The sequence below is a fragment of the Rhinolophus ferrumequinum genome, chromosome 13 (genome assembly GCF_004115265.2).
Source record: "Rhinolophus ferrumequinum isolate MPI-CBG mRhiFer1 chromosome 13, mRhiFer1_v1.p, whole genome shotgun sequence".
Taxonomy (NCBI): domain Eukaryota; kingdom Metazoa; phylum Chordata; class Mammalia; order Chiroptera; family Rhinolophidae; genus Rhinolophus; species Rhinolophus ferrumequinum.
The window spans coordinates 12,723,678-12,751,050 of NC_046296.1; the positions used below are offsets into that span (position 1 = coordinate 12,723,678).

General features: G+C 39.7%; 1 protein-coding gene across 7 annotated transcripts in view; it reads right to left on the minus strand.

Moving 5' to 3' along the window:
* CTNNA2 (catenin alpha 2) overlaps positions 1-27,373 on the minus strand; it is a 1,256,663-nt gene that overhangs the window by 239,166 nt on the left and 990,124 nt on the right. For all 7 annotated transcript variants that reach the window (XM_033125182.1, XM_033125183.1, XM_033125181.1 and 4 more), the window contains one exon: positions 15,584-15,664. In XM_033125182.1, the coding sequence (XP_032981073.1) occupies positions 15,584-15,664 (81 nt within the window). The remainder of the gene's footprint in view (positions 1-15,583; positions 15,665-27,373) is intronic.

A 27,373-nucleotide genomic window follows, 5' to 3' on the forward strand; every position in this document is an offset into this window, starting at 1 on the left:
CACATCCATCACCTTTTTCACATCCACATACTTTCACATCACATCCACATACTTTTTCTTTTCTTCTCTTCCTTTTTTTTTTTGATGAGAATGTTTCAGTTCTATTCTTGTAGCAAATTCTAATTTTATAATACAGTGTTATCAACTGTAGTCACCATTTTTACATTATATCCTCAGACCAGACCTTATTCTCTTATACCTGAAAACTTTGTATACCTTTACCAACTTTTCCCTATTTCTCCCACTTGCCAGTCATTTGTAACCGCTTTTCTACTCTCTGTTCTATGAGTTTGACATTATTTTGTAAGATTCCACATACGTGATACCATGCAGCATTTGTCTGTCTCTTTGGCTTGACATATCATGATGGCTTCAAGGCCCATTCGTGTTGTCACAAATAGCAGGATTTCCTTCTTTCTTATGGCTGAATCATATTTCATTGTATATATATCACATCTTCTTTATTCGATCATCCATTGATGGATACGTCGGTTGCTTCCATATATCTGCTATTGTAAATAATGCTGCAATAATCATGGCGTGTAGATATCACTTCTGTATCCTGGTCTCATTTCCTTTGTGTATATACCCAGAAGTGAGATTGCTGGGCTCTATGGTAATTCTATTTTTACTTTTCTGAGGAAATTCCATATTGTTTTCCATTGTGGCTGCACCAATTCACATTCCCACCAGCAGTGTACGAGGGTTCCCTTTTGTCCACATCCTTGCCAATGTTTGTTATCTCTTACTTTATTGGGCATAGCCATTCTCACAGGTGTGAGGTGATTATTTCACTGTGCTTTTGATTTGCATTTCCCTGATGATAAGTGCAGAGCACGTTTTCATGTACCTGTTGGCCATTTGTATGGGTGCATTTTTTTTGTTTTTGTGGGGGGCGGTGTAGGAATGACTATTCAGGTACCCTGTAAATTTTTAATGGGGTTGTTTAATTTTTGTTATTGAGCTGATGAGTTCTTTATATTTTAGATATTAATCTTTTATCAGATGTATGATTTGCAAATATTTTCTCCCGTTCCATAGCATTGCCTTTTCACTATGCTGATGGTTTTCTTTGCTGTACAAAAGCTTTTTAGTCTGATGTTCTCCCACCAGTTTATTTTTGCTTTTTTGCCTTTGCATTTGGTGTCAATTCCGAAAACTCATTGCCAAGACCAATGCCAAAGTGCTTACCTTCTATGTTTTCTTCTAGGATTTTTACGATTTTAGGTCTTACGTTCAAATCTTTAATTCACTTTAAGTAGGTTTATGTGCATGGTGTCCAGTTTCATTTTTTTGCTTGTGAGTCTTCAGTTTTCCCGACACCATTTATTGAAGATACTAGCCTTTCCCCATTATATAGTCTTGGCTCTAGATGTTCAGTGTTAAAAAACTAATAAAGTTTCCTAAATTATTTGTCTTTAGTAGTGCACTTTAAAATATTTTTTTTTTCTGATCTCAAAGGGGGGAAAGGGATCCATGAAGAAAAATCTATACAAATGTCATACTATTATTAAGAATATTTAAATGGTATGACAAAGAAAAGAAATGAGAGTAAATGCAATATATATATATATATATATATATATATATATATATATATATATTAGATAATAATGAATATGGGTAGATAATAATGAAATTAGATCAAAGAGGAAGGAACCTTATAATAAAAGTAGTAAGAAGCTCACAAAAAAGGAGAAATATGCTTTATCTCTTTCTTACTTTATTCCATTCTATACTCAGTGATTGGTGTTCACTCATCTATCTCTTCTACTAGCATTTGAGGAGCTCCTGGTATACCTATACCAAGCACTGTTTGGCCAGGAATATACAGCAAAACAAGACAAGCCGTCTACTCTTACTTACTGCTGAAAACTGCGCTGCTGTCTCAATTCATAATTACTAACAGTGATCAAAAAGCCACAGTGATCAACTTGACCACAAACACACTTGACTGGCCTCATAAATGAGGCAAACATGAGTTACTCCTATTAAATGTGTTGGAGCCTGGCCAAATTTGTTACATTTCCTTCACATTATATTACATAAGATTTTTTTCTCACTTAAAAGTTCTCTCAGGGTTTCTCCACCCTTCCATAAGGACAGACATACTTTCAAATACCCAGTTTGTTAGCCCAGAAGATTTGGCATTTCAAAGAGGAGGGATTTTAGGTAGCATGGGTGAAGGTGGAAAAGACATTTCTCATATAACTACCTTGCTCAGACTCCTACACTAAAAAGAAGACTGATTCTTTTGCATATTTGGAAGGTCGACTCAGTTTCTGGCTGCTTATTGCTTTTAATAACAATCCTGTGCATGCTTGTTTTTATAGCTTGCAGAGAACTTTCCTAGACATTATTTCATTTGACCTTCCTTACAATGTCACAGTGGGGGTGAAAGATGCAGTTTGCAGGGTGAGAGTCTTCTCTTTGTTGCATAGATGAGGAACCGGAGGGTCACTGGTGGCACATAGCAAAGGCCAGAGTCAAATCTTCTAATTCTTAGAATAGTTTGATTTTACTCATGAAGCTGGCTGTTCAAGTTCACAAATGGACAAAGGTCCTCTTTTTTTCCATCCTTCACTCCCAAACCTAGTCAACCACTCTCCCCTAGCATTAGAGTCCCTCCAGCACTGTTTACCACAAAAGGGGAACTAAGATTTGATGCCTGAGTATTTCATTCTGAGTATCTAATATGTGCCACTGATTAATTGGCATTGAATGTGCACAAGCTGCTTGAATCTAGTGTGAGAGAATACGGAGTTGCATCAGATAAATCCACACCAGCAAGAACCCTTAGAAAGCTTTTGAAATGCTGCTCAAAAACAAGACGTGATCCCCCTATAACTGAACTGGCAATTGGGAGAATCACTAAATGGACGGTTTGATGGCCGGCTTACAGCAGAAGCCTATAAAAATTGTTTGGTTAAAGAGTTTGAAGCAAGATACAGAGAACAACTCTCTAAAACCATAATTCTTTCTGAGAAGATGAATCCTACACACCTGCCACAATGTGGTAGGATAAGTACCAGTTAGTTATCTGGCCCCATACTCCCATATTTCCTGCCATTCCACATTTCAGCACAAGTCCATTGTAAATACAATTGCCCCTGAGAGGACCCCAGCCCAAACTCACCAGTTCCCTCTCCAGGTATTAGATGAGTGACAGTTCACCTGAGCAGGATGGGAAACTTGGGGTTATAAGATGCAATTGAGTAAGGGAAGTGGGATGATAGCACTTACAGATCCCACTTATAAATGAACCTCTGAAGCTTCTGACCATTTGTGGTCATTAAAGAGTCCCTTACATTTTCTAAAACAGAAAGTCATTCACCATGCTCCCCTGTTCTATTCCAATAATGGATAACCGTGTACTTCTGAGCTAACTTCTCTCTCCAGAGCCTGCCATCGTATGCTATATTTCTTCACTTCTTGTCTTTAAATATTTCACAGCGTTGCATTTCCAACAGCTGCTGAATTTTTCCCTAGAGGAGCTTCATTTCAGACAGAGGCCTAATGATGCCTCCACATTTCCAAGCTTGTAGAAATCCTATAAAGTGACTGGTGGTATTCGCTATTCAAGGGAAAGGAAGGAGATAGAATCAGATTTAAGCTCCCACAGGTTGTTAGGGAATCTGGACTCTTACACCATATTTGCTTTATCTCAAGCAGACTTCTAGGCCTGCTTTTCCTATAAAGGGCCAGATAATATAAATTTTAGTCTTTGTGACCAGTTGGTGTCTGCTACAACTACTAATCTCTGCCATTGTAGCACAAAAGGTGACAGTACAACTTTATTTGCATAAACAGGCAGAGGGCCAGATGTGGGCCACAGGTTGCATTTTGCAGGCACTTGCTCTAGATCGTTCATCAGTGACTTTGAGGTTGTAGCCCTTTGGTTCTGCGCGTGTCACTGCTGCATGGTTACTGCACGTCCCTGGCTCTTCCAAGCTCCACTCATCACTGCTTACTTATCACTCAGAAGCTGCAGGACCCAGCAGCTACCTGCTTAAGAAAATTGAGGAGGCTAGAGATGGCCTCGCAAGTGGCCAGTGTGACTGGTATTATTTGACCAAGTTGACTTTTATTCTCTTTTTGCCTCATGTTCTGCTAGGAAACAGGTTATTACAGTGGTTTCTTATGCCATTTTTTCTAGCAGAAGCTTTGAGGCAAGGAATGAAGAGGAAAGGTTAGACGGAGGAGCAGAAGCTGTTGGCTTTTCCTAAATAGTCTGTGAATTAGGGGGGTATCTGGTTGAATTGCCAAGCCTGCTTGATACAGGTGCTCTGACTTGGAGTGGACTCCAAATCCTGATATTTTCTCCTAATTTGGCAACAGTGTTGACAGTACTTCCACAGACTGGCCAAACACAGAGAGAACACGCCCAAAGAGCAGCAGGCACGCTGGTTGCTATGCTAATACACAGACATGACGAGCAGATCAGTCGTAAGTGATCTCCTTTCAACTAGTTATGACATCTGTGGATGCAGCGTCAGGGCCACATTGATCTAAGCTGACAGATTTCAAAGGAGGGGCTGAGGGAAATCTGAACAGTCAGGCTAGTTCTCTAGTGCTGACTTCCTCCTAGCCCTGCACCTCAGAGCCTTCCCTCTCCCCGTTTCAGTCCTCTGGACCGCCCAGCTTGCCTTGACTAAAGGTGCTGCTCAGCTTTCCAGGCACCCCCTTTACATAGCTGGTACTTAGACTGCAGCTGTTGAAGGCAGCTTGATCCTCACTGAAATTGAAGGACTCAAATAAAAATATAGAAATCCTGCCCTTAACAGTTTACAGAATTGATATAGTTATAAAAAGTAAGAAACTGTTGAATGAGTGAGAAGTGGGTTAGGACTGGTTAATCCCCCAAACTGCTGGCAAGCACTTATCATTGGATCAGATGGAGAATCCCCTCTTAACACCAAAGTCCTCAGGATGAATGGTTCTCCTTTAATGCTGGAATGCTGGGCCACAATCCATTCAACTGTCGCTCACTGAATATACCAAGCAGGTCTGCTAGTCTTTTGATCTGCATTTAATCTGATACCCCACTACCCGCAGCTAAAATGGAAGTCCTTTTTTTTTTCATCTATGACTAATTAGAAAAATAATTATCAAAATCTTATTCATGGTTCAGTGTTTTACATGGAGCTGAATATAGATATGAATGGTTCGAAGAAACAATGGTGATTATATTAAATAGGAAGCCTATTATTTTTATTATTATTGAGCACTTCAAGACTCATTATTAATTTATATTTACCTTATATTCTCCCCATTAAGGGAATTTTAATAAAAGCTATAAACTAAGACCAAAGAGTATCCACTTTAAGAAGTGCAGTCATTAGAAGGACAGTCTTCAGAGTCAGTTCACTTGAGTTCTCTAACTTTGAGCTCTGTATCAGTAAGAAATTTAATCCTACTGTCACAACTTCAAAACTCTACTCTGCAAACATAACATGTTTTTGATAGTCATCTCCCCTCTGTAGAATTGAAGATAAAGTGTTAGGAAAGAATGGGCACTAAACAAATGTCAAACAGTTTCAGTGGTTGACTTTGCTTTTCTAACCTTCATATATAATCCATCCAGTACAAATGGGAACAATGGATCCGATGATCTAGAGAGTTGGTTGTTTCAGCTGTCTCAACCAGAGAGCATCAGCTGCTCAGTTCCTAAGCCAAACCACTCTTAGCACTCAGAGCTAAGGAAAGACACGACAATTGATTGTGAAGCCATGAATGCATACGCAGTAATAGTCACTATTTGTAGGTCTTTGGAACTCTAAATAGAGTTCTTTACTGAAGCTTTTATCTGGGCCTTAAACTTAGGCAAAGTAGGAAAAAAAAATCAGCTCTGCTGCACGAATCCAACATCAATGGTTGATAATTACAAAATCACTGATCTTAACTCAATTTTCTAACTACTAATATTGCCCAGTAATGATACAGATGTTGGATGAAGGAATAGCTCCCATCTCTAAAATACAGGCTGATGATGGAAAGGGTCTTAAAGATGCTGAATAAAGAATATTTGGTCTGGGAAAATACCATAGAGGTCTTTTCTACCCCTAAAAGTCTATGAATCCGTGACTACTGAATGCATATCTCCTATTGCAAAGATAGTTGAGAAATAAGCCAAGAAGATCTTACTGTTTTCCTGTCCTATATCTCCATTTCCCAACTCCTACCGCTCCCTCCCTCCAATTGTTAGTGTAACTGAAAATCTCTATACTCATGGAACCATATATATAATCATCATTCAGCTTTTAAATTAAAGCAAGCATTTAAAGGGACTGTATCCTTCTTCCTGAAGTTAGAAATAAGTATGATTTTTCTCTCTCTCTTTGGGGTACATTCTTTGTCAAGACAATTAAATTTCTTACTTTTTTTTTTTTTTTTCCCTGTACATGGAAGAAATTTTCCATGCTCCAGACAGACAAAAATACCTGTTCTGGGTAGTTTCCTAAAATGTGGCACCATATGTGCATCAGTAAACATTATGTGTAGAGTAAATTAAACCGAGCCTTATAATTAGGCAGTAAGGAAATTACTGTAGACCTGAAAGAGTAAATCAGTGGTATTAAAATGCTCTCCATTTTCTCTGAAGCACTTCAGAGTGCCATAAAAAGCCCATGTCACTGTGATAAACATCGAGAAGAAACGCATTTGGAGCAAGACAACCTAAAAGACACCACAATTCAAATCGGCTTTCAAATCTCAAGTCCAAGGTGTCATGTCGTGATATTTAAAAGTCAGCCCTTTTGCCACTAATGTAGGGGGAAAACAAACAAAGGAACAACAACAAGGAAACAACTACTTGACATTGAGACTTTTGGGGGGAACTTGCTCACACAGCAGCTGCCGTAAACGCTTTAATAGACAGAAGCTCTGGAGCAGAGCCACGGCTAAGGAAAGATTCACCCGTCATAAACCAAATCTCAACATTGTACATAAAGACAGTATGTACTATGCTGTCAGCATTGCTAGTTCTTTTCTTTTGCTTCAGGCTTCAATATGGCTCAGCGGTGCCCTGTTACTGACTTTTGTCTTTATTTACCATGGTGAGAATTTGCTCAATGTGGGTTTTTGGCATTAATTTCAATTTTCTAAAATATTGCATAACATATTATTTGTCTTGATTACTGAATTCTTTGGTGCTCCCTGAAATGTTGTGCCCAAGGCCAGTGTCTCACTTGCCTCACTCTCGTCTTTCGCGCTGCCCCTGAAAGCACTGATCTGGCCAAGCCTTTCAATAAGGCACAACGATCAGCCAGACCATCCATGTCTCATCTTAGCCCATGAGGAGAGGAGGCTTAAGCGTGAATTCTCCTTTCCTCAAAACAGGTGTTGTATCTGTGAAGTGGCGAGGTCTGCTAGAGGTCTGGATTGGAGAACAGTTGGAGTGCTTCACAGATCCTCAAATACATCTCCCAACAAATTGAAACAGGGTGTGAAAGTTCCCACCTTCCGAAACAAAGGCAGTGGAATTCAAATCTGCTAGATGGTCACAAATTACCTGGAAGCTTATTATGATACAGAGTACTGTGGTACCTTGGTTTTTCTAAATTAATCCGTTCCAGAAGACTGTTCGAGTTCTGAAACATTCGAAAACCGAGGCAGAGTTTCCCCATAGAAAGTAATGCAAAATGGATTAATCCATTCCAGACCTTTAAAATCAACCCCTAAAATTGCAAGTTTAGCATGAATTTTACTATCTAATGATACAATCAATTCATAAAATGTACGGCGTTTGTGAACTGAAATGTTCATCAATGGTTTCGAAACCCAAAGTTCTACTGTATAAGGTACCCCCATATGTATACGAAACCAGAATTACCCAGCATGGAGCACATATCTGTATTTTAGCAGGTTCTTGAGCTTTTTTAAAGCCAGTCCAGCAACAGGAAACTTCTGCATTAAGGCATAGAAGCTTTCTCTTAAAATGGAAATAGCCATTATTATCACAGCACATATAGACTTTTAAAGTTAAAAAATCTAGTTCTTAAAACAATGGCAGGGGGACATGAGAATTTAGAATGGTGGGAAGTTGGTGGTGGCAAAATTTCTTGGTGGTAAGGCTGCATACAGGGGGTTCCTCATTTTGTCAGCACCTGTGTGCTACTGGTTTACTTGGCCATTAGGAGATGCCGTAAGGAAACACAACAACAGACATGAACATAAGCAAAAACACATAAACAATATAAATCCACTGCAAAAAGCGTCACAACAAAGGTATTTTTAAATGCTCTAGGAGCCTACTTACTGTATAAACCCTATTTACAGGAATTGGATAAAGTCGTGATGATAAGGTAACATTTAAGCTAAGCTTTGTAGGAAAAATTGTAAATTTTTCTGGAAGGGGAAAAAAAAAAAGGAGAGAGGACATTCCAAACAGAAGCAACAGCAAGTGCAAAGGCACAAATATGCATGTGTTTAACACTGGCTTAATAGACTGCTGGAGCTACAGTGAGCTGAAGGCAGGGAGGTTGGGGTCACGGAGATTTGTTATGAGGCCATGGCCATCATTTTGGGAAAAACAATTAAATGGAGTAAAGAGGAAGAAATGGATCTGAAACGCATTTAGGAGGCAGACTGAACGACTGCTGGGGATTTAAAGAACAATAATGGGAGGAGTTGCACAGAGCTGTAATCCTCTTGAAAAGCTGATCACAGTGAAAAGCACACAATTGTGCAGGGTGGGGGAGGGTTGAGGGCTTGGCTTTCAGTTACCCTGGAAATTCATTCACCCAAGAAGGAGGACAGAGATTGGTCAAGGGCATATAAAGGAAACAGATGGATATTATAACCAATCCCGTTTCCTTCACAATTTTCTACCCAAGCAAAGAGCAATGTGGAATTCCCTCAGCCATCATCGGCGACAGCCATGGAAGTCAGAAAGGTACAAAGTGATGAGATCCTAGATCCTAGAGCAAACAGGCATCCACCAGGGCTGGAGGTGACAGCAGGAGAGGCAGAGCCTGCAAGAAGATGACTCACTTTCTAAATTTCAGGTTTATCCAGGCTTCTCAGGAAATGGGGAGATAAAGATAATATCAGCTGTCTTGATGGAATTTTCCCCTGGGAAAACTGAGGCCAGAAGCCTTTTCAGGTGATAAAGGGTAACCTCCATGAGAAGGGGCCACATGGAGCAGATATATTTGGCCACCAGTTGGCTGCAATAATCCACTGAGTCCATTCAGTCAAAAGCACAGCGGTTAGTTATTATCAGCAGCTCTAGAAACACCTTAATTCAGGCCATCATGACAAAGTCTTGCACAACATACTTTAAAATTATCCCCCTTCTAATGACAGTTATGGAAAAGAAACCCCGGCCTAAACATAGCCTCCAACAATTAATAGAGGCCAACCTCACTTAACCAGGATGGCTATTCTAAAATGAATATTCTGATAAGCTGAAAGGGTAGACAGGGTAGACTTAAAAAAAGAAGAAGAAGAAGAAGAAGAAGAAGAAGAAGAAGAAGAAGAAGAAGAAGAAGAAGAAGAAGAGAGGAGGAGGAGGAGGAGGAGGAGGAGGAGGAGGAGGAGGAGGAGGAGGAGGAGGAGGAGGAGGAGGAGGAGAAGGAGAAGAAGAAGAGGAAGAAGAAGAAGAAGAAGAAGAAGAAAATCCTTATTGTCTCAATCATCATCATTAAACATACTCCTAATTTTCCTACTCAGGAATTTCATTCTGGAAAAATATGATAGATTTTTAAATTTTATAATCCTATAGTGGATCGTCCAGTGTCAGGATCGAGATTCTTAATGGTCTAGAAGAGAAGGTGAGGTGTCAGAGACTGAACCAAACACAGACATTCTCTTCAGTGTGTTTTGGGACTCAGCTATTGATATTTATCCTTCCTCTCCTCATTTTTCTTTGACTTGTGGGGCCTGGGAAGTTAGCAGAAGAGAACAAATCAGTAGCTCAAGTTTCCACTTGAGCGTTTTCCTATTCATACATATGTTACAGATCCCTCTGCTCAGTCTAGTGTGTTATTTGATTAGTCAATATTGATCAAACTACTGGACGCTTTCCATGATCTAGACTTGCTAGTGAGAGGGAGGTGAAGCCTGGAGTCCTCCACAAGCCTGTGCTTATGTGCGAACCATCAACCATCGGCTGCCTCACAGGAATAAATTAAACCACTTGAAGACTAGAACAGTGTCTTCATAAGGGAAGCGCTTGCCCAGAGTGATGTTTTAACAACTGTTTCCAACTGATGAAATAATGTACCTTGAACTTGGCCTAATAAGTGTTTTCCGAGAGGTCAATTAGTATGTGGTAGTGTGACATTCAGGGCTATTGTATTGGATTTTCCTAAGGTAGAGGCAGCTTGACTATATAACCTGGGATCAGGAGCATGTCCAAAGGATGGCCCTTGAGACCTCTCCCACCTCTGTCCTTCTTCTCCTCCCGGCCTTTTGGATTCTGATCTTGGTGTTTTTGATGCCATTTGTGATCAGCTGTCTCAGAATTGCTTATGTTCTGTATTTCAAATCCCAATTGCTGTGTGGTCACTTTCTGGTCTCCGTATGTCTACAGCAGCGTGGCAATCTGATGTAGGGACCAAACTCCTGGGATTATGAGCTCTGAGATAAGTTTTCAATGTGAAGAACACAAACCTTAACATTCGGAGGGAATCAATATTTTATTTTATAAGTTTTTTTTTTTTATTGTAGCCATATAGATAGCCTCACGTCCTTATGAGGGAAAGCAGATTCAAGCGCAGAAATAAATGATTTGAAAATATTTTCATACAGTGAATCTAAAAATAATTGGCCCCATCTTGAGCAGATGTGAGAAAAAGGACTGAATGCCTTAAAATGACATTTTTCTGTAAATGTTTTAGAAAGTCTATAATTCATGCTTTGCAAAACTAGCTACCTACATATTATAGCACTTTGTAAAAGGAGGACCCAATGAACCATAACAACTGGAGACCTGAGAGACGATATCACATCACAAACAAAAACCATATTTTTGACATTTACCACAGATTTTTTTTTCTGTCTGCAGTGTGTATCTGTCATCCACCTGAAACCCGAAAATAGGAAAGGTACTGTTGAAATCCACAAATCACCTCTGCATATATATGTCACCCCTCCTTCTTCCCCAGATGCATCTTCCTCAGTCGATTAGTATATGGGTGACCCCACTGCATATACCAGTTCTATGGAGAGGCAGGCTAGGGAAGAGTTATGAGAAAAGCCCCTCCAGCTAGGTTACCTGGGCTGGAACCGCCACACTCTGTGGCCATGGGTGCATCACTTCCTTTCCTGTCCTCATCTGTAAAATGGGCATGATGACAGTCTCTTCTATCTCAGAGGGCTGGCGTGAGGATTAAATGTGCTCCATTCATGGAGAGAACTTAGAACAGTACCTGGCACATTGTAAGGACTCAGTACAGGTCAGCTACACTTTAGTTTACATTTTATGAGCAGTGGTTCTACAAACTTTTGCTGGTGACTACCCACCATTTGCTCTAGTTCTTGTGTAAGAAACCGATTCACACAGGGGACAGCTGAGGGAACACTTCAGCTATAATTATTTCTTAACAATCTGGGAAGATTTTTCTGTAATCCTACCTGGAGGCAAGGTCTTGATAAATGGACCTTTACACATATCCAGTGACACATTATGCTTGTTTGTTTTTCATCTTTTGTTATATAATCCATTCTATTAACATTTACATGCCGATGTAAAAGCATTCTATACGTGGCTTTTGTTGTCTGTTGAAAATGTTTTGATTGTTATAGCAAAAGTGACACTTTTGTCAAGTTGACACTTACAAAATCTTACTGCTGGAATTACTGTGATGGCTACAAAAAGTGAAAGGATAAGAAATAGGCCCTTGATTGGTTTGGGGAATGAGAGAGTTGCTAAGTTCAGCAACACCCTAACATATCATGATTATTATTAATGAGCTTTATATAGGGAAACATTTGAGTGTTGCTTTGCTTATCAACTTGGGGGAAAGACTAATAAAAGGACTAAAATAATAATCAAGATAAACCAGCATCTCTGAAAGCTGGGGGAAAATTAAGAGACCATGCCTAGAACAACTCACAAGTGGCACACAGAAGGAAGACAGGAAGGAACAGCTGGCAGAAACTGATTGAGTCCTCTCTAATGGATGAATAGACCACGGGGGCTACTAGATTCCCAGGTGGGGAGTTAGCCAAAAGCTTTGGATTTTATAATGGTCTGATTCCAGAATCAGGGCAGTGACAACAACTCAGACATGGGGCATACTGTGCCCACTGCTCTAAAATTAAAATGTAATGCTTAAAGCTGTCAGTTGTATTCTCTAACCCATTTTTGATTCCAAACAAAATACTCCTGAGAGGATTCTGCTCTACCACTGACCACTCTCTTTGGTTTAATTGGCAAGATGGATCCGTGCCAATCAGTTTTAAATAACACCCTGGGGTTCCTGTGACCTTTTTCATAATTTATGAACCCCCAGTGCCTTGAGATATGTTGCCTGAAGAAAGGGATTCTACTTACTTGACAATTCTATTTAAAATGAAATCCTTTTTATTCAATTACTGTTATTTGTTTCAAGTGTCTACAAGTTTAAATTCATTTTCTTTTTCATTAGGGATGCCCGAGATAATGATCATGACAGACTTTAGTTCTTTTTAATTTGGTGACGAGAACTTTGCAAAGCTCCAGGGTGACCCTTCTGAAGGACTCTGCCCAATCTTAGGGCCATAAGGAAGACGCAGGGGACTGAAAGAGTGGGGACTCATGAAAGTCACCACAGACATTTTTCTTTGATGTCAACTTTTTTCCCTACGGGATTTGATGTTTCTGAATACTGTATAAAGGAATATATGTGTACAGAGAAGTGAACATGGTTAACTGACGGTTCTCATCTAGAACCTCTTCTAACTAAGGCTTCGATGGACAGACCAGAAAGTGTTTTAGCAATAGGAAAACATTCATTTGAATCGGTAGCTTTCATAGGGCTACACTACATGGTTGCTATTAGCTACTTAGGTCAAACCTTGTTAATGAAATTCACTAACTACCCAAATCTAAGCTGACATCGACCTAAGCCAAGCTAATCACAGCCCTTGTATGTTCAATCCGCATAAGTGCTAGGTAGCTTCTGTACACTGAGATCAGAGAAGCTTTTGTACCACTACAGGTGTGCAGAAAAAAAACAGAAGAGATGGAAAGAAAGGCAAAAATATCCCAACATATGGACAGGGATGGAACTGACAGATGGGAACCATCCCTGTTCTAGAAAAGCAGACTGGGGAAGAGAAAGACATTTGAACCAAATTCAGGGATGTGATGTGAAATTATGCCATAACTGTTGGATCTTAATATGAAACAATTCTCTTTTTATCCTTATTCCTCTCAAACTATGGGAAAGGTGAGCAGAATATATATATATATACATATATATACATACATATCTATGTATATATATAGATATGTATGTATATATATACACGTATATGTATATATATATATATATAACAATATATATACGTGTGTATATATATATATATATACATATATATAACACATATGTATATATATACGTTATGCATGGAATGATTTCAAGAGATGACATACTACTTCCACTGCCATCCTAAAAGAAGTTCTCCAAGGAGCTTATCACCAAAGCAGTTAAAATTCTGCCATAAGTTCCACCTTCAAATTTCACCACTCCTCAGCTAAAAAGAGTCAACCCTTTTCTGAGAACTGAAACACCAGAGTAAAAGTAACTTGATCCATTCCTTCCTAATAAGACAAAAAGTTGCTATGATAGGTCTATCATAGCAATGAGAGCAGAGAGCTGAGAGTGCTGGCTCCCAAATGTAAAAGAGTATACTGTACATACTAAGACCAAAAGACTGGGGAGGTGAAAAGACTCAGTTCATGAATTTGGCCTGGTTGACAATCTAGGCAAAGCCAAAGCCCTGAAGAAGATGCTCCATGCCCTCCCACCGCTTTTAAAATCTGTATCAGGCATTAGGACCTCTGGCATAGAAAATGAAGGAGGATTTCCTTTGGAGTCCTTCAGTTTCATACAGCTCAAAGATAGATTACAGATCTAGTTTGGCTCCCTACTTTTATAGATAAGAAAAGGAGACCAAGAGATGAAGGATCCTTGGTAACACAGCCAGTTTAGTGGCAGGACTAGGTGTAAAAGTATGGGCTCCAGACACCTGATGCAGTGTTTTCCATTAATTCCAGTGCCAGTTTTTACTACCCATATCATTTCATATTAGGTGGGACTTTGTATGGAGAGATGATCAAAGAGGACAAGGAGAAGCAGACCTGGCCATATATCTGTTTGGTATTATTTGTAATGCCTAAGGGGACAATGTGTTCTTCTCCATTATTTCAAGGTAAAATAAGAAGGAAATGCTTTTCCCAAAAGGGCTTGTTATCTGGGCAGTCAAACTAGAGTTTTTGTATTCCAGAACTAATTGTGGTATCATCTAGAGGACATTAGTTCAAGTGTGTGACATCCTAAAGAGAGTCCCAAAGCTCCCCAGCAGTAATCAGAAGTGAAGTCTTCCTCCCATTCAAACCATTTCTAATGCGCTCATGGCCATTCTTGTTCAGGCACTTTGCTAGTCTTATCTGACCTTGAACTGGTGCAGGAGCGAGTGCTACATGGAGCCATGCCAGTCCAGCTGCCGAAAGGAAAGCAATTATTGCTCCAGAACAGTGGTTGTTTCTAGCTGATGAACAAAATCGATGTTTAATGAAGGAGATGGATATATGCAAAAGCTACCAGTAGAACACAGGATGCCTCTCAGGCAGAATCAAGAGGGATTTTATGGTAACAATAGATGATGTTATTTTTTCTAGAGAAAGAAAACACTACAAAAGAAAGTAGAGCTTACCATAGAAGCATATGATATAAGGGTTACGGGACAACATTTACCAGTATTCATAGAGCACTTTCAAGATGAAAAAAAGCTCCAACCAGAGATTTCCCCAACCCCCATTAAAAAAAAAAAAAAGAAAAAAGAAAAAGATAAAGGACCAATCTGACTAATCATGCAATTAGCCCTTTTAATCCTCCAACTAACATTACTTGCTTTGGTTCACCGCTTCCCAAACAACCATCTGATAAGCAAACTTTCCCCTAGATTAATGGCTCCAAAGGAATCCATTGGGTAGGAGACCTTAATTATTCCATCAGATTAAGAGTTCTATTTCTCATTAATCATTAGCATTCTTGTTTATTCATTGAATGCTTCCGAGTTTAAGTAAGAAGCAACAGAAATCAGAGACCAGTTCTTTGCACACCTGGATCTGAAATAGTAAAAACCAGATGTAGAAGATAGTGAATTCATCAGATCTCTACCTGGGAAGACTGGGTCTAGGCAGTGAACAGGCTTTCCCCTCAGAGGTGGTTTTCATCATCACGTCTCTTGCAGCTGTCACATCTGTCTGCTGAGCAGACTCTGCCTTGTTGATGAAATGTTTCTGTGTATACTTACATGTTATAAAGAATAGCAACCTGAACATCACTCTTAGGAAGGTAGTCTGAAAAAGGACATTCTTGGAAATCACCTCTAAGTACATGCACTTAAAACAAAAACAAGAAAACAGTACCTGTCTCCTTAGATCTCTTGTTTTCTTGGTCATCTTATCAATTGCAATGTTTAGTGGATCTCCTTTTTCTTTCCTTCCAGTCTATTAAGAAAAAAGAAATAATTTCTGATTTAGAAAATTCAATGCTAATGACAGGAAAGTTAAAAAAAAATTCAGACACACTTGACTTGTAGAATCCAAGCAGTTTTTTAAAAAAGATTATTTTCAATATACAAATACACAGCTAGTGTGATTTGGTCTCCAAGCTTAGTTTTCTCTGAAATAAAAGTTGACGGAAACCAATACATTCTCAGGATTGTCACACATATGTCCACATTCAACTCCATGCAAATCTGTTTCCTTTCCTTCACCAGACATTTAGCAATTAAGTAAACACAAGGATGTTTTGTTTTTGCCTTAAAATACAAATGGTTTGTGCTTCTCTATTATGTAAGCACATTTCTTCTGAGTAGAAGATGACTAAGACAGTAAAAACTAAATTCGAAAAAAAAATTAAGGTAAATGACCAGAATTCAGAATTTCACCCCAATATATCATAGGCCATATTGTAATTTCTGCATTGAAATCAAAAGAAATGCTTTACTAGAAAATATAGTGTTTCTAATCTCTGTTCTGTCACGCAGTAGAATGCTAACCATGATAATAAGAAATGCACAGCTTGAGGTCAGGAGGAAATTTCACTTATGACTTTAACAGGCAGACATAAAGGAAAAAAAATATTTAGTAAATCATTGACTTGAAGTTTCACGAGTTTCTTTTCTTTTTTTTCTATTTTTTGATGGCTGTATGGATACATGCAAAACCGAAGCAATTAAAACCAAACAAAACGGAACGTCTATTTTCTTTTAAAAACCATTACAGCACACAACAAATCCCCATAGATAAAAAGTCCCAGGTAACTGTATGGATGGCATCATATTTCCTGTAACAGAAAATTATTTTCAAGAGCTTTGTCTCATTTATTAAATTATCTAAACTTTAGTCAAACTCCTCACAGATGTATTAGTTTATGGTCCTCGTGGCAGTTTCTTTCATTTTTGTGCCATACTCAGTTTCTGTCAAATCATGTAGGTCGCTATAATAATTTGTGTATATGATGAAATGAGATCCCAAGTCATAAATTGTGCATGATGAGATAATGTGTCTTGGGGATCCATAGAAATTACCATGCATTAGATTTCTCAATGTTCTCTCCCCAGGACAAAATCCAGGACACACGCAGCTGATACATAACCAACCCGCCTCAGATCTACATACAGCTAGATTTAAAGCAGTCAACTCTTTTCTCCAACTTGCTTAATTAGCCTTTTTTTTTTCAGCACAAATGTCTAACGTGTAACTCTACAAGGTTTTCATTTAAAAAGCCCCAAACAGGGTATATTTGTGTATATTTTTAATCATCTAAAATTCTACAAATGCCCATCATCACTTTCCACTGCCTAAACTTGAATTTTGCAAATAGACAGAGCTTAAAATGAACTGTCTAACATTTTACACCTCTGAAATATCAGCGCACAAATAGCTCCAAGGAAACTAAAGTATATGGAGAAGAACAATGTGCTTCTTTTTCTTTCAAGGGAAATGGGTGTCACCCCGAGAGTGACCTCAGTGCCCCGTCTCTCCTCATTCAGGTGTACCACACGTGGAGCAGCTGTTTCTTTTCTCTTTGGTTTGCTCCTTGAAAATAGGATGGATGTCTGCCATCAAAATACAGGGCTCTTTTGGGGACATCTGGACCATGATCATTCTGAGAACCACAGATTTCTTACCCCCTTTCCATTTATAACAGTAATAAAATTTTACTCTGAAAAATTAACAGCTATGAGTTTGGTTTAGAATGTGGCTATGACAGAAGGAGACTGGATCACTGGACTTTTCAATGAAAAAAAAATCAGGACAGTGTGGATATAGAAAATAATTACTGAACAAATGTTGAGTGGCAAACACTGGGCTTACTTCATCCTGCCAGTGACAAATAGTTATCACCACTCTAAAAAATGAGAAAAGATCAGAGCAGGCCCGGGACCTGGGGGTGAGAGGGGTAAGGCGCTCACCTCTAGTACAAAATTTAAAGGACATCAAAGAACTCAGTAATAAAGATAAATAACATTTCAATGCAATATTTTCAAAAATAAAAATTAATGTAAAAATTCCTTGCTGAGCAAATATCAGATTTTTAAATAAAGACAGAATCTGACAAGGCCAGGATTCGGGTCAGGCACCTAAGGTGAGTCATCCAAGCACAGGTCAGGTATAATTTTAAAAACTTTAACCATTAAAACATTGGAGGATGTATTTATACCAAAAAAAGAACAAAAAAAAATCAGTTTTTACCTAAAATTTATATTTAATTGGGTGTCCTGTATTTAATGAGCTAAATCAGGCAACCCTACCCACAGGGATAACAGTGATGCTTAAGACTGTAACGGGTTTTTTACGAAGATAGGTGGGAAGTCTCCGTTGCATGATTCTGTGAACCGAAGGACAAGGTGGAATTCTAATTCTGTATCCCATTTGGCATGATATTCTGTAACTGTAGCACCTATGAGGTGTGACAAGTAAGTTTGTGAATTTGTGGCAACGATGATGCTAACCTTTTTTGATATCAGAGGGATTATTCATTATGAATTTGTACCAACTGGACAAATAATTAACTGAGTTTACTATTTGGAAGTGATGAAAAGGCTGCGTGAAAAAGTTAGACAACCTGAACTTTTTGCCAACAATTCATGGCTCTTGCATCAGGACAATGCACCAGCTCACACGGCACAGTCTGTGAGGGAGTTTTTAGCCAGTAAAAAAAAAAATAACTGTATTGGAACACCCTCCCTAATCACCTGATCTGGCCCCAATGACTTTTTTCTTTACCCAAAGATAAAGGAAATATTATAATGAAGACATTTTGATGACATTCAGGACATCAAGGGTAACACAATGACAACTCTGATGGCTATTCCAGAAAAAGAGGTCCAAAATTGCTTTGAAGAGAAGACTAGACACTGGCATTGGGGCATAGCTTCCCAAGGGGAGTACTTCAAAGGGAACCATAGTGATATTCAGCAAGGAGGTATGTAGCACTTGTTCTAGAGTGAGTTCGCAAACTCCATTGCCCGACCTTGTATTTCTTATGCTGTATGTTTCATGTGTTTCTTTTCAAAGGCTAACAACAAAAATAATCTCAGTTTGAGGTATACTTCCTTTGTCATGTTGTGTCCACGAACCTTGTGTGCATTTCTTGGACCTGCTCCCCACTTGCCTTCTTTATCTTTACCTGCAGAGAACGAGTCTGCAATAGATAGCCATTTAATAAATATCGTTATTAACAAAAAAGAAAAACAAGATGAAGACAGGCAGGAGTGCTCTCTCACATTGCTGCAGGCAGCTTTCCTGGTGCCATCTGCTGCACTAGGGAGGTGCGTGTTTATTAAACGTTATTTGTTTTAGTCTTTGAACACTATTTTAGAAAACACATTTGGGGGTAGATCCACAGCTTGAATTGATGAGTCGGAAAGGGATGCATTCCCTGATTTGGAGTTTGATAGGTGATCCTTTCTTCTGCCATTCTCTGGCTCTAAATCCAAGTCCCCTTTGCCAAAGTAATCAAATGCTGTCAAGGAGACTTTTGTGTTTTCAGTTTAATCTTACACAAAAGGATCAAAACCATTAATTGAAATTTTGATTTTCACAGTTAATCTTCAGGAAAAGCACTGTATTTTAGTTCAACGCTTTTTTATAATACTACCCTTCGCCTCCTTGGGACATGAAAGCCCCTCTATTCTCAACGAGGGTCTTCCTTTTTCTTCTTTTTCTATCTTTTTTGCTGTTAATATACATCATCCCTTTTGAAATACTCATGATATATACAATGTATTTATATAACATGCTGGATAGTACACAACTGATACTAACTCCCTAATTTATAAAACAAAAAAGTAAGGGATATTATATTTTAAATTTCTGAAATTGAATATTTCTTTAAAGGCCATTCCCCATCACTGCTCCTCATGCCACCCTTAACACGTAATTCATGACGAGTGGTCCACCATGGGAGTATAAATCTACTATCTCCCTGCTTCCATCAGATCCACGGTTTCATGTTAGTTCCAGGGTACAATATTAATATACGTGAAATGGCTATGAGAAGGCAGATGTCTATCACTCTTTTCCTTTCCCTCAAAGTTACCTGAAAACTTGATTAAATGTATGAGAAATCTTGAAAATATTGTATAGCTGCAACTCTTAATATATTGAAGGTATGAGGAGCTAATCAAATGCCCAGTCTTCAAATTATTGTCATTTCAAAGAAGCGGAAGTCAGAATCATCAGAATGGCAGAGAGCAATAACATGCTATGCTCTCTCTTGTCAACACCTTTTCCTGTCATTTAAACCTATGAGTTAGACAACAGAAGGGAGAAAATAATAATCGACTGATCTAGCGGTCACCCTATCGTATTTGGATTTGGAGGGTCGCCTATCTACCCTCCAACCCTGTAAACAGAAATCATATTCTTATTCCAAATAGCACCATTGTTTATAGATCCTTGAACATTTCATACTGTCTTTTCATTATGTGTAAATCACAAACTGAGAATGTGGACCTTTCTAAACATTTCCTTTTCAGTAGCTGTGGACATTTCTCTTGGAAAAGAAGTTGGTAATATCTCTTTAGAATGGGTGAAAATTTAACAGTGGCCACAAATCAAATCCATGATCCAGATACTTTGACCACACCACAACCTAGCTTTCCTGGACCCTGAGAGGCGGGGTGGGGGGGGGATAAATGTAGAAAGGAAAAATTGATGACAAAGTGTCAGGGAAAAACGTATCCTGTCACTTCTCTGCCCAAATTCGTCAATGCTAAAAGAAAGAATCATCAATATATAACGTCAGAGTATCAGGATGGAGTTATTGATAAGAGTCCCAGGCCCTACTTATTAGCACAGCAATCTCAGTACACACTTTGGCCAATGCACGAAGAAGGATGGGCTCAGGGAGAGCTGGTGTATCACTTTGTTTTTCTCCTCCCAGAAACCTGTGTTCTTTTTGTAAATCCTCTAATTTTTTCTTCTGATGCAAACCAGGGTTTCTAGCCCAAGGATAAAGTCATGACGAATGAAATTCAGCTATTGGGTTATAGGTGAAATTACTGGGAAGGAGCATTGTTTTCCCTATTGGGATTGATAAACTGGCAGCAGATAAACCTTGAGGTAGATATGGAGTCCCTGAAAATAGATGCCATGAAAAGAAAAGCAGAGGAGACAGAGAGAAAGGGGTACGGAGGGAAAGTGGCGGGGGATGGCAAAGGAGGCAGCAAATGAGGAGAAAGGGAGGGGAGAAGGAAGGGCGAAGAGTTAGAGAAATAAAACAGAAGAGAAGCGGAAAGGAGGGAAGAGAAGAAGGGAAGTCAGCTTTTGGAGTCAAATCAAACTGGTTCATATTTTCCATTTTATATAACTTGTAAAATAGAGCTGCATGAGAATACACTCTTTGTTTGCTTATCGTTATATTTTGAGAGCCTGGAGCTGTGCTGGCCCAGGACAGGTATTCAATAAATTGTATTAAAGCAACCAGTGAAACACATGGGCTCCAGAATCCAGATGTCCCGATAGCATAAGTATCTATCAATGGGTTTTTCTGGTGTCATGAGTAATGTATTCCCTCATGTTTGTTCATGTTGGATTTCTGTCACTTATGAACTAAGTTAGAGACCTTAAACACCCCAGACAAAATACTTTGAAGACAGGGTGGTAGAGAGAGCAGACCTCGGCAATGGCCCCAATAGATACAGCCCAGAGCACTCTCTGGGATCGCAGACTTTTGTTTCACCTTCAGGGTTTCTCCCACAACTAATCACTGCCCAAGCTCTAAATCCTAACCATATTTCTCCCCTACATGCGATTAGTCACTAGCCTTGAGAATTTGTCCATCAAATATTATCGAGGATGCATGTTGTTCCTCAAATCCCTCTGCACATGACACCCACACACCCGCGTGTAGACAGATCTCCAACAGCACACCATCGTGTGTTGATTTCCCTCCCTCGTCCTTCTCAGTGTGGCCTTTTAAAATCAAGCTTTCACTTCCTCGGCTCAATATTCCTCAGTTCTTATTTCATTCTTCCTGGATCCCTACTTTCTCTGTAGCTCGTGGGCCTGTATTTTAAGACTTCATAATCAGACCTCCCTCTCTGTAATCACCCACGTCTCTGAACAATTTGTTCCTTTTCAGCAACTCAGAAACTTTCTGCTTCATGTTGGTGCCTGGCTGGAAGGGGCCATTCTCCCTTCAACCATATCCCTAACCAGGTTCTACCCGTTCTTCCAAGAATGGCTCAAAATCCTCCTCCTCCTCCAAACAATATTTCTAGACTGACCTCGCCCTTGAATATCTCCCTCTCCTCTGACTAAATCCTTTAATTAGGTATTTCACCGAGTAATACTGATGTAAACAATATACCATCCTGCATTATTTACCAAGCTTTCAAGCGGCTGCAGAGTAGAATCCAAGTTTTTTGTGGGTGGTGAATGCCTAAGCTTTCTCCTCGAGGATTCAGCACTAAACTCCTAAAAGTGCTCTGGAAATAACTGTATACGGATAGAGGGGTGGATAGTCCAAGTAGGTACCTGGGGATAGCAAGTGGGTATGAAAGGGATGAATGATTTGGAAAATGTGGGGTTCTAAAAATAAACTTCACCTACTTCACAATTTGCTGATCAAAGCCATAGGAAGTGGTTGGCACCTGTGTAATGTTATAATTCTTTTTCCTTGATTTATTTTATCAACACAGGTGTAGTCCTCCATGGTTATCTGTCAGGCAACCCTACACAGAAGATGGCTTCCATCAAAGCCCCGCTCTCCCAGATTCCAACCTTGGATGATTGCTGAAAGCCAGAATTAATTAAGCACACATTTATTTGAAGCTGTGAAAGACCATGAACTGAACAAACTACTAAGAATTTATCTTTACCATTGACATGAAAGTGACCAAGATGAACTGCAAATTTCTATTGATTTTCTACATACACACGAATACATGTATACCCATACCGAATAAATGATTTAAATTTCAATGAAATTTAAACTTCCACTTCATTTTTAAGTGCACATTCCCCAAACCGTTAGTCAGTTACAATGGACGCTATCAACACTTAAGGGATCCCTAGGGTATAGCATGTTTCACCATCTTGAAAGGAGGTCAGTAACTGGGGCTGTGTTGCTCAGAGTGCACAGAAATCAGAAAACACTCAGGCAGAGAGTTGCCTACATTTATGGAAAGACTGCGTGTGGGGATCCCAAGCCTTAGCTTTCCTGTGCCTCATCTACCCCTATGTCAGGGGCTAGTTCAGACTGTAATTCCTCCATCCCCTTTTCCATGCCCTCTTCGTTCACAATAACCCATCCTCCTCTGAGCTCCTAGAACCATCAACATAATTTACTTAGTGTTTTATAAACAATTCCCACTCAGGTAACAATTATATATTGCGCCTTGCCTTGTTAATTGAACTTCAGATGTCACCCTGCAAAACTAAAATACAAACATGTAAGATGCATAATTACAATCCTGTATTGTTCAATAACTTATCATTACTCTACGTCCCTTCTTCCTAATTAAAAGTACAGGCGCTGAAGGACAGTGTATTAGTCAGCTTGGGCTGTCTTAACTAAATACCATAGACTGGGTGGCTTAAAGAACAGAAATTTATTTTCTCACAATTCTGGAGGCTGGAAAGTCCAAGGTCAAGGTCCAGCAGGTTTGGTTTATGGTGAGAGCTCTCCTCCTGGCTTACAGACAGCTGCTTTCTCCCTCTGTCCTCACATGGTGTGGAGACAGTAAGCAAGCTCTCTGGTGTTTCCTCTTACAAAGGCACTGATCCCCTCGTGAAGTTCCCACTCGAACAACTCATTTAAACCTAATTACTTTACAAAGGCCACATCTCCAAATACCATCACACTGGGGATGGGGGAGGGTTTCAACATATGAATTCTGCAGGGACACATCAGTCCATAGCAGACAGGAAGTTGTCAGCCCATTATACTTTCTTAAAACTCTGAAGTTTCTTGTGTGGTGCCTTATACAGAATAGGTGCTAAGCAAATTAAAAATATGTATACACATGGACATATAAGTATATATTGTATTTGAATGGATGAATGAAGTAATTAGTATTCTGCCTGGTGGACATGATTACATGATATGGATCTTTGGGGCAAGGCTACTTTTGTGCAGAGGTAGAATTGAAGGATAGCTGTATCTTTGCCAATGGCAGAGTAATATTGTAGTGTACCTTCTTTCTACACTCATTCCCTTCCTTCCCTGTTCAAAATGTCTCCGAAGCAGGAAGATGGAAATCAAAGCCTTCCATTTCATGAAGAAGATTAAAATGTACACACATTTGGGAAAAGAAACATATACTCCTAATTAGTAAATGACTTTATCAAATCCTTCTCTCAAAATAGTGGGAGGTGGGAGGACATATGCTTGAAGATTCTAGATACAAAAGGGTACGAGTTTGATGAGACAGCACTTCTAAGAGATGGACAGAACCCTGACTGAGACAAGAGGCAAGCCGTACTAGAGAATACCTGGGACCCTTCTGTTTGCCATCTATAGAGCAGAGGAAAATGAGCAATTTCGTGGGTGACGTTGGGAAAAGGAAATACACAGTTTGAGAGTAGCAGGTACTTCCTGTATGCCCAGGGGACTCCCAAAGAGATCTCTGTGCATGTTTCAGAGCCAAGGCTTTTCTTCCGACCCGGATCAAGTCTGAACTCCCCTGGCTTTTGCAAAGACAATGAGAACCACCTCTTCCTGCCCTCTCCAGCATCAACACCGCCCACTCTGTATCTTGGCACTTTCTTCTTCCTCTCATGTTGCCCTCCACGAGGCCAGCACGGTCTGGAGAGCAATCACCCAGGTCCTCGTCACTTTCAGTCTTATCACCATGAAGGAACTAAGAGGAAATCATATTTTGTTTTTAACTATCTGGACAAAGTAACTAAAGAAATATTTTAACTATTTATAAGCCAGCAAGCCCCAATCTAGAGCTGCTAACTTCATTCTTAGACCTTTTTTTCCCATGATTTTTTTATTAGTTTCAAAATAATGTAAGAGGTATCACTTTGTACACCCCTCACAAAGTGATAACCCCCCTCCCCCAATCTACTACCCCTCTGACATCGTATGTTGCTGTTACAATTCCATTGACTCTATTCCCTATGCTGTACTCCACTTCCTGTGACTATATAGAGTTATAGTTGACATTCAGTATTATTCTTAGACCTTTTGTGTTGTCTTTTATTTTCCAAGAGTGGAGCTTATCAAGCCGTGGGGTGCACCACCGCCTGATCACAGACAAGCATGGGGCCTTCTCAGGCCCTTCTCACTGAGTTGCTTGGAATGTGCCCCATAAGAAAACTCTCTCTTGGGCATTTGCTCACACTTGGAACAGAAGGCAACTTTATGCAGCAAACAGCATTTTTGCAGCACGACAGTTAAAAACTAAACTAAGTAGAAAGGAGGGCGAAACCCTGGAACACGTCTCACATCATCCCAAATATTCCTGATGGTGTGGCTCCCATAAACATCATCTGCTATGTTCATTTGTAAAGAAATACAAGGTTCTTAAAATTACACTTTGCTCGCTGTAGCGTACACTGTGTCTATTAAGGGGGCGAACTGAGAACGTGCATCTAATCCAGCCAGACACTGAAATCTTTTCCTTCCTATCCTGGGATCTTACTGAAAGTTTGCTAGGTCTGTGTGCAGGTTTTAGAAGTGCTCTGCATTATCTGCAGACCCCCTGGAGGACACAAATTCCAGATAAAATATATACCTTGGCCTATATTATCATCCTAGCCTTTTACGAGGTCAGACAGTCAAGTTCAGGAACTCATCCAAGAAAAAGTGCTACCCACCTCATTGCTGAATATCACTACGGTCACCTTCGAAGTACTCCCCTTGGGAAGCAATGCACCCATGCCAGCGCCTAGTCCACCCTTCAGAGCAATTTTGGGACTCTTTTTCTGGAATGGCCACCAGAGCTGTCATCGTATTATCCTTCATGTCCTGAATGTCATCCCTCAATATTTCATTTATCTTTGGGTAAAGAAAAAAGTCACTGGAGCCAGATCAGGTGAGTAGGGAGGGTGTTCCAATACAGTTATTTGTTTACTGGCTACAAACTCCCTCACAGACAGTGCCGTGTAAGCTGGTACATTGTTGTGATGCAAGAGCTATGAATTGTTAGCAAAAAGTTCAGGTCGTCTAACTTTTTCACGCAGCCTTTTCAGCACTTCTAAATAGTAAACGTAGTTAACTGTTTGTCTGGTTGGAACAAATTCATAATGAATAATCCCTCTGATATCAAAAAAGGGTTAGCAACATCACTGCAACACGTTCGCGAACTTAATTGTCAGAGCTCGTGTACCCTTTGAAGTTATGTGCACATCGCTTACTTCACTGGATCTTCATGACAATAAAAGTGCTTGGCTTTAAGCCTGAGAGCGAAGAGCCACAACAGGGAGAACTTCTTGGCTGAGACTTAATTCTCCACTGCTGGTCCTAGGAGCCCTTGGGTGGCAGCTGGGAGTGTTTCTCAACTGCTCGTCCCTGTCTAGTGCCAAAGCCAGAAAAGCAGCATCTTGTCCTCAAACACACATCTCTGACTATGCAGGGCTGTGGTGACAGGCTGCGAATGTTCCATTTTAGGTGAGTGAAATCCCTAGCGGGGTGCTGGTTAAATGAGGATAAATGGTGGACAGAAAGGAGAAGGTAGTTGGGAGAGTCTTAGGCTCAATAACCCCCAACTAGAAACCATCTGTGTGAGACAATTGTTACAAGTGCAGCTTCCTAGCCCTTCCACCAGATATACCATTCAGTAGCTCTACAGTAGGCTGGGAATCTTCGTTATTTTTTAATAAGCATTTTTATAAATTACAGTCCAGTTCTGAAAATGCAGGGATAGTTCAGTGGGTCCCAACCGGCCTAATCATTTGATTAACCAAAATCTATCCAACTGTGGCCTAGGTATCCGAATTTTCAGATTTCTATGAAACTGTGTTGATCAGCCTCGTTCGGGAACAATGAGTTTTGTAAGGGTTTTCTGGTAGTAAGCCTAATATAGGATCAAGGGTCCACTATGAAGGCAATTCTGCTTAATTCCCAATAAATTAATCACTTTATCTCAAAAACATAAGCTTCTAAACCAAACCACCTAATTAGAAGACAAAAGGTGTACTGCCTGAGAAACCAAAACAACATTTCTATGTTCTCAGGAACAGCCTGCCACATCATTTCATAGACAGTCCTTGAAAAAAGAAAAGGAAGTTAAACCCGTTTTCCAAGTTCCCTGCCTGTCATTGTCACATCTAAGATAAAGACATAAAAATAAGACTAGCTAGATGTGATGGACAAAGAAATAAAGTAGATTGTTGATCTTACTAAGCATAGAGAGCTTAAGAAATTTTTATTAAAATTTTGCAAGATCTCTCTCTCTCTCTCTCTCTCTCTCACTCTCTCTCTCTCTCTCTCTCTTTCTCTCTCTCTCACACACACACACACACACACACACACACACACACACACACACACACCCAAGATCCTGATCTAGGTAGTATTTCAGAGCTTCTGCTAGTAAACTCTGCTGACTTTCCAGCATTTTCTGAAAATTTACTCCCAAATTCCTCTTCCTATGGTCCCAACCTCTCTGTACCCTTGTAATTAAGTCTCAGTCCTCAGAGAAGAGTAATCTCCTTTGTGACAACTCTGTCTTCTTTTCCCCATCCTGAAGC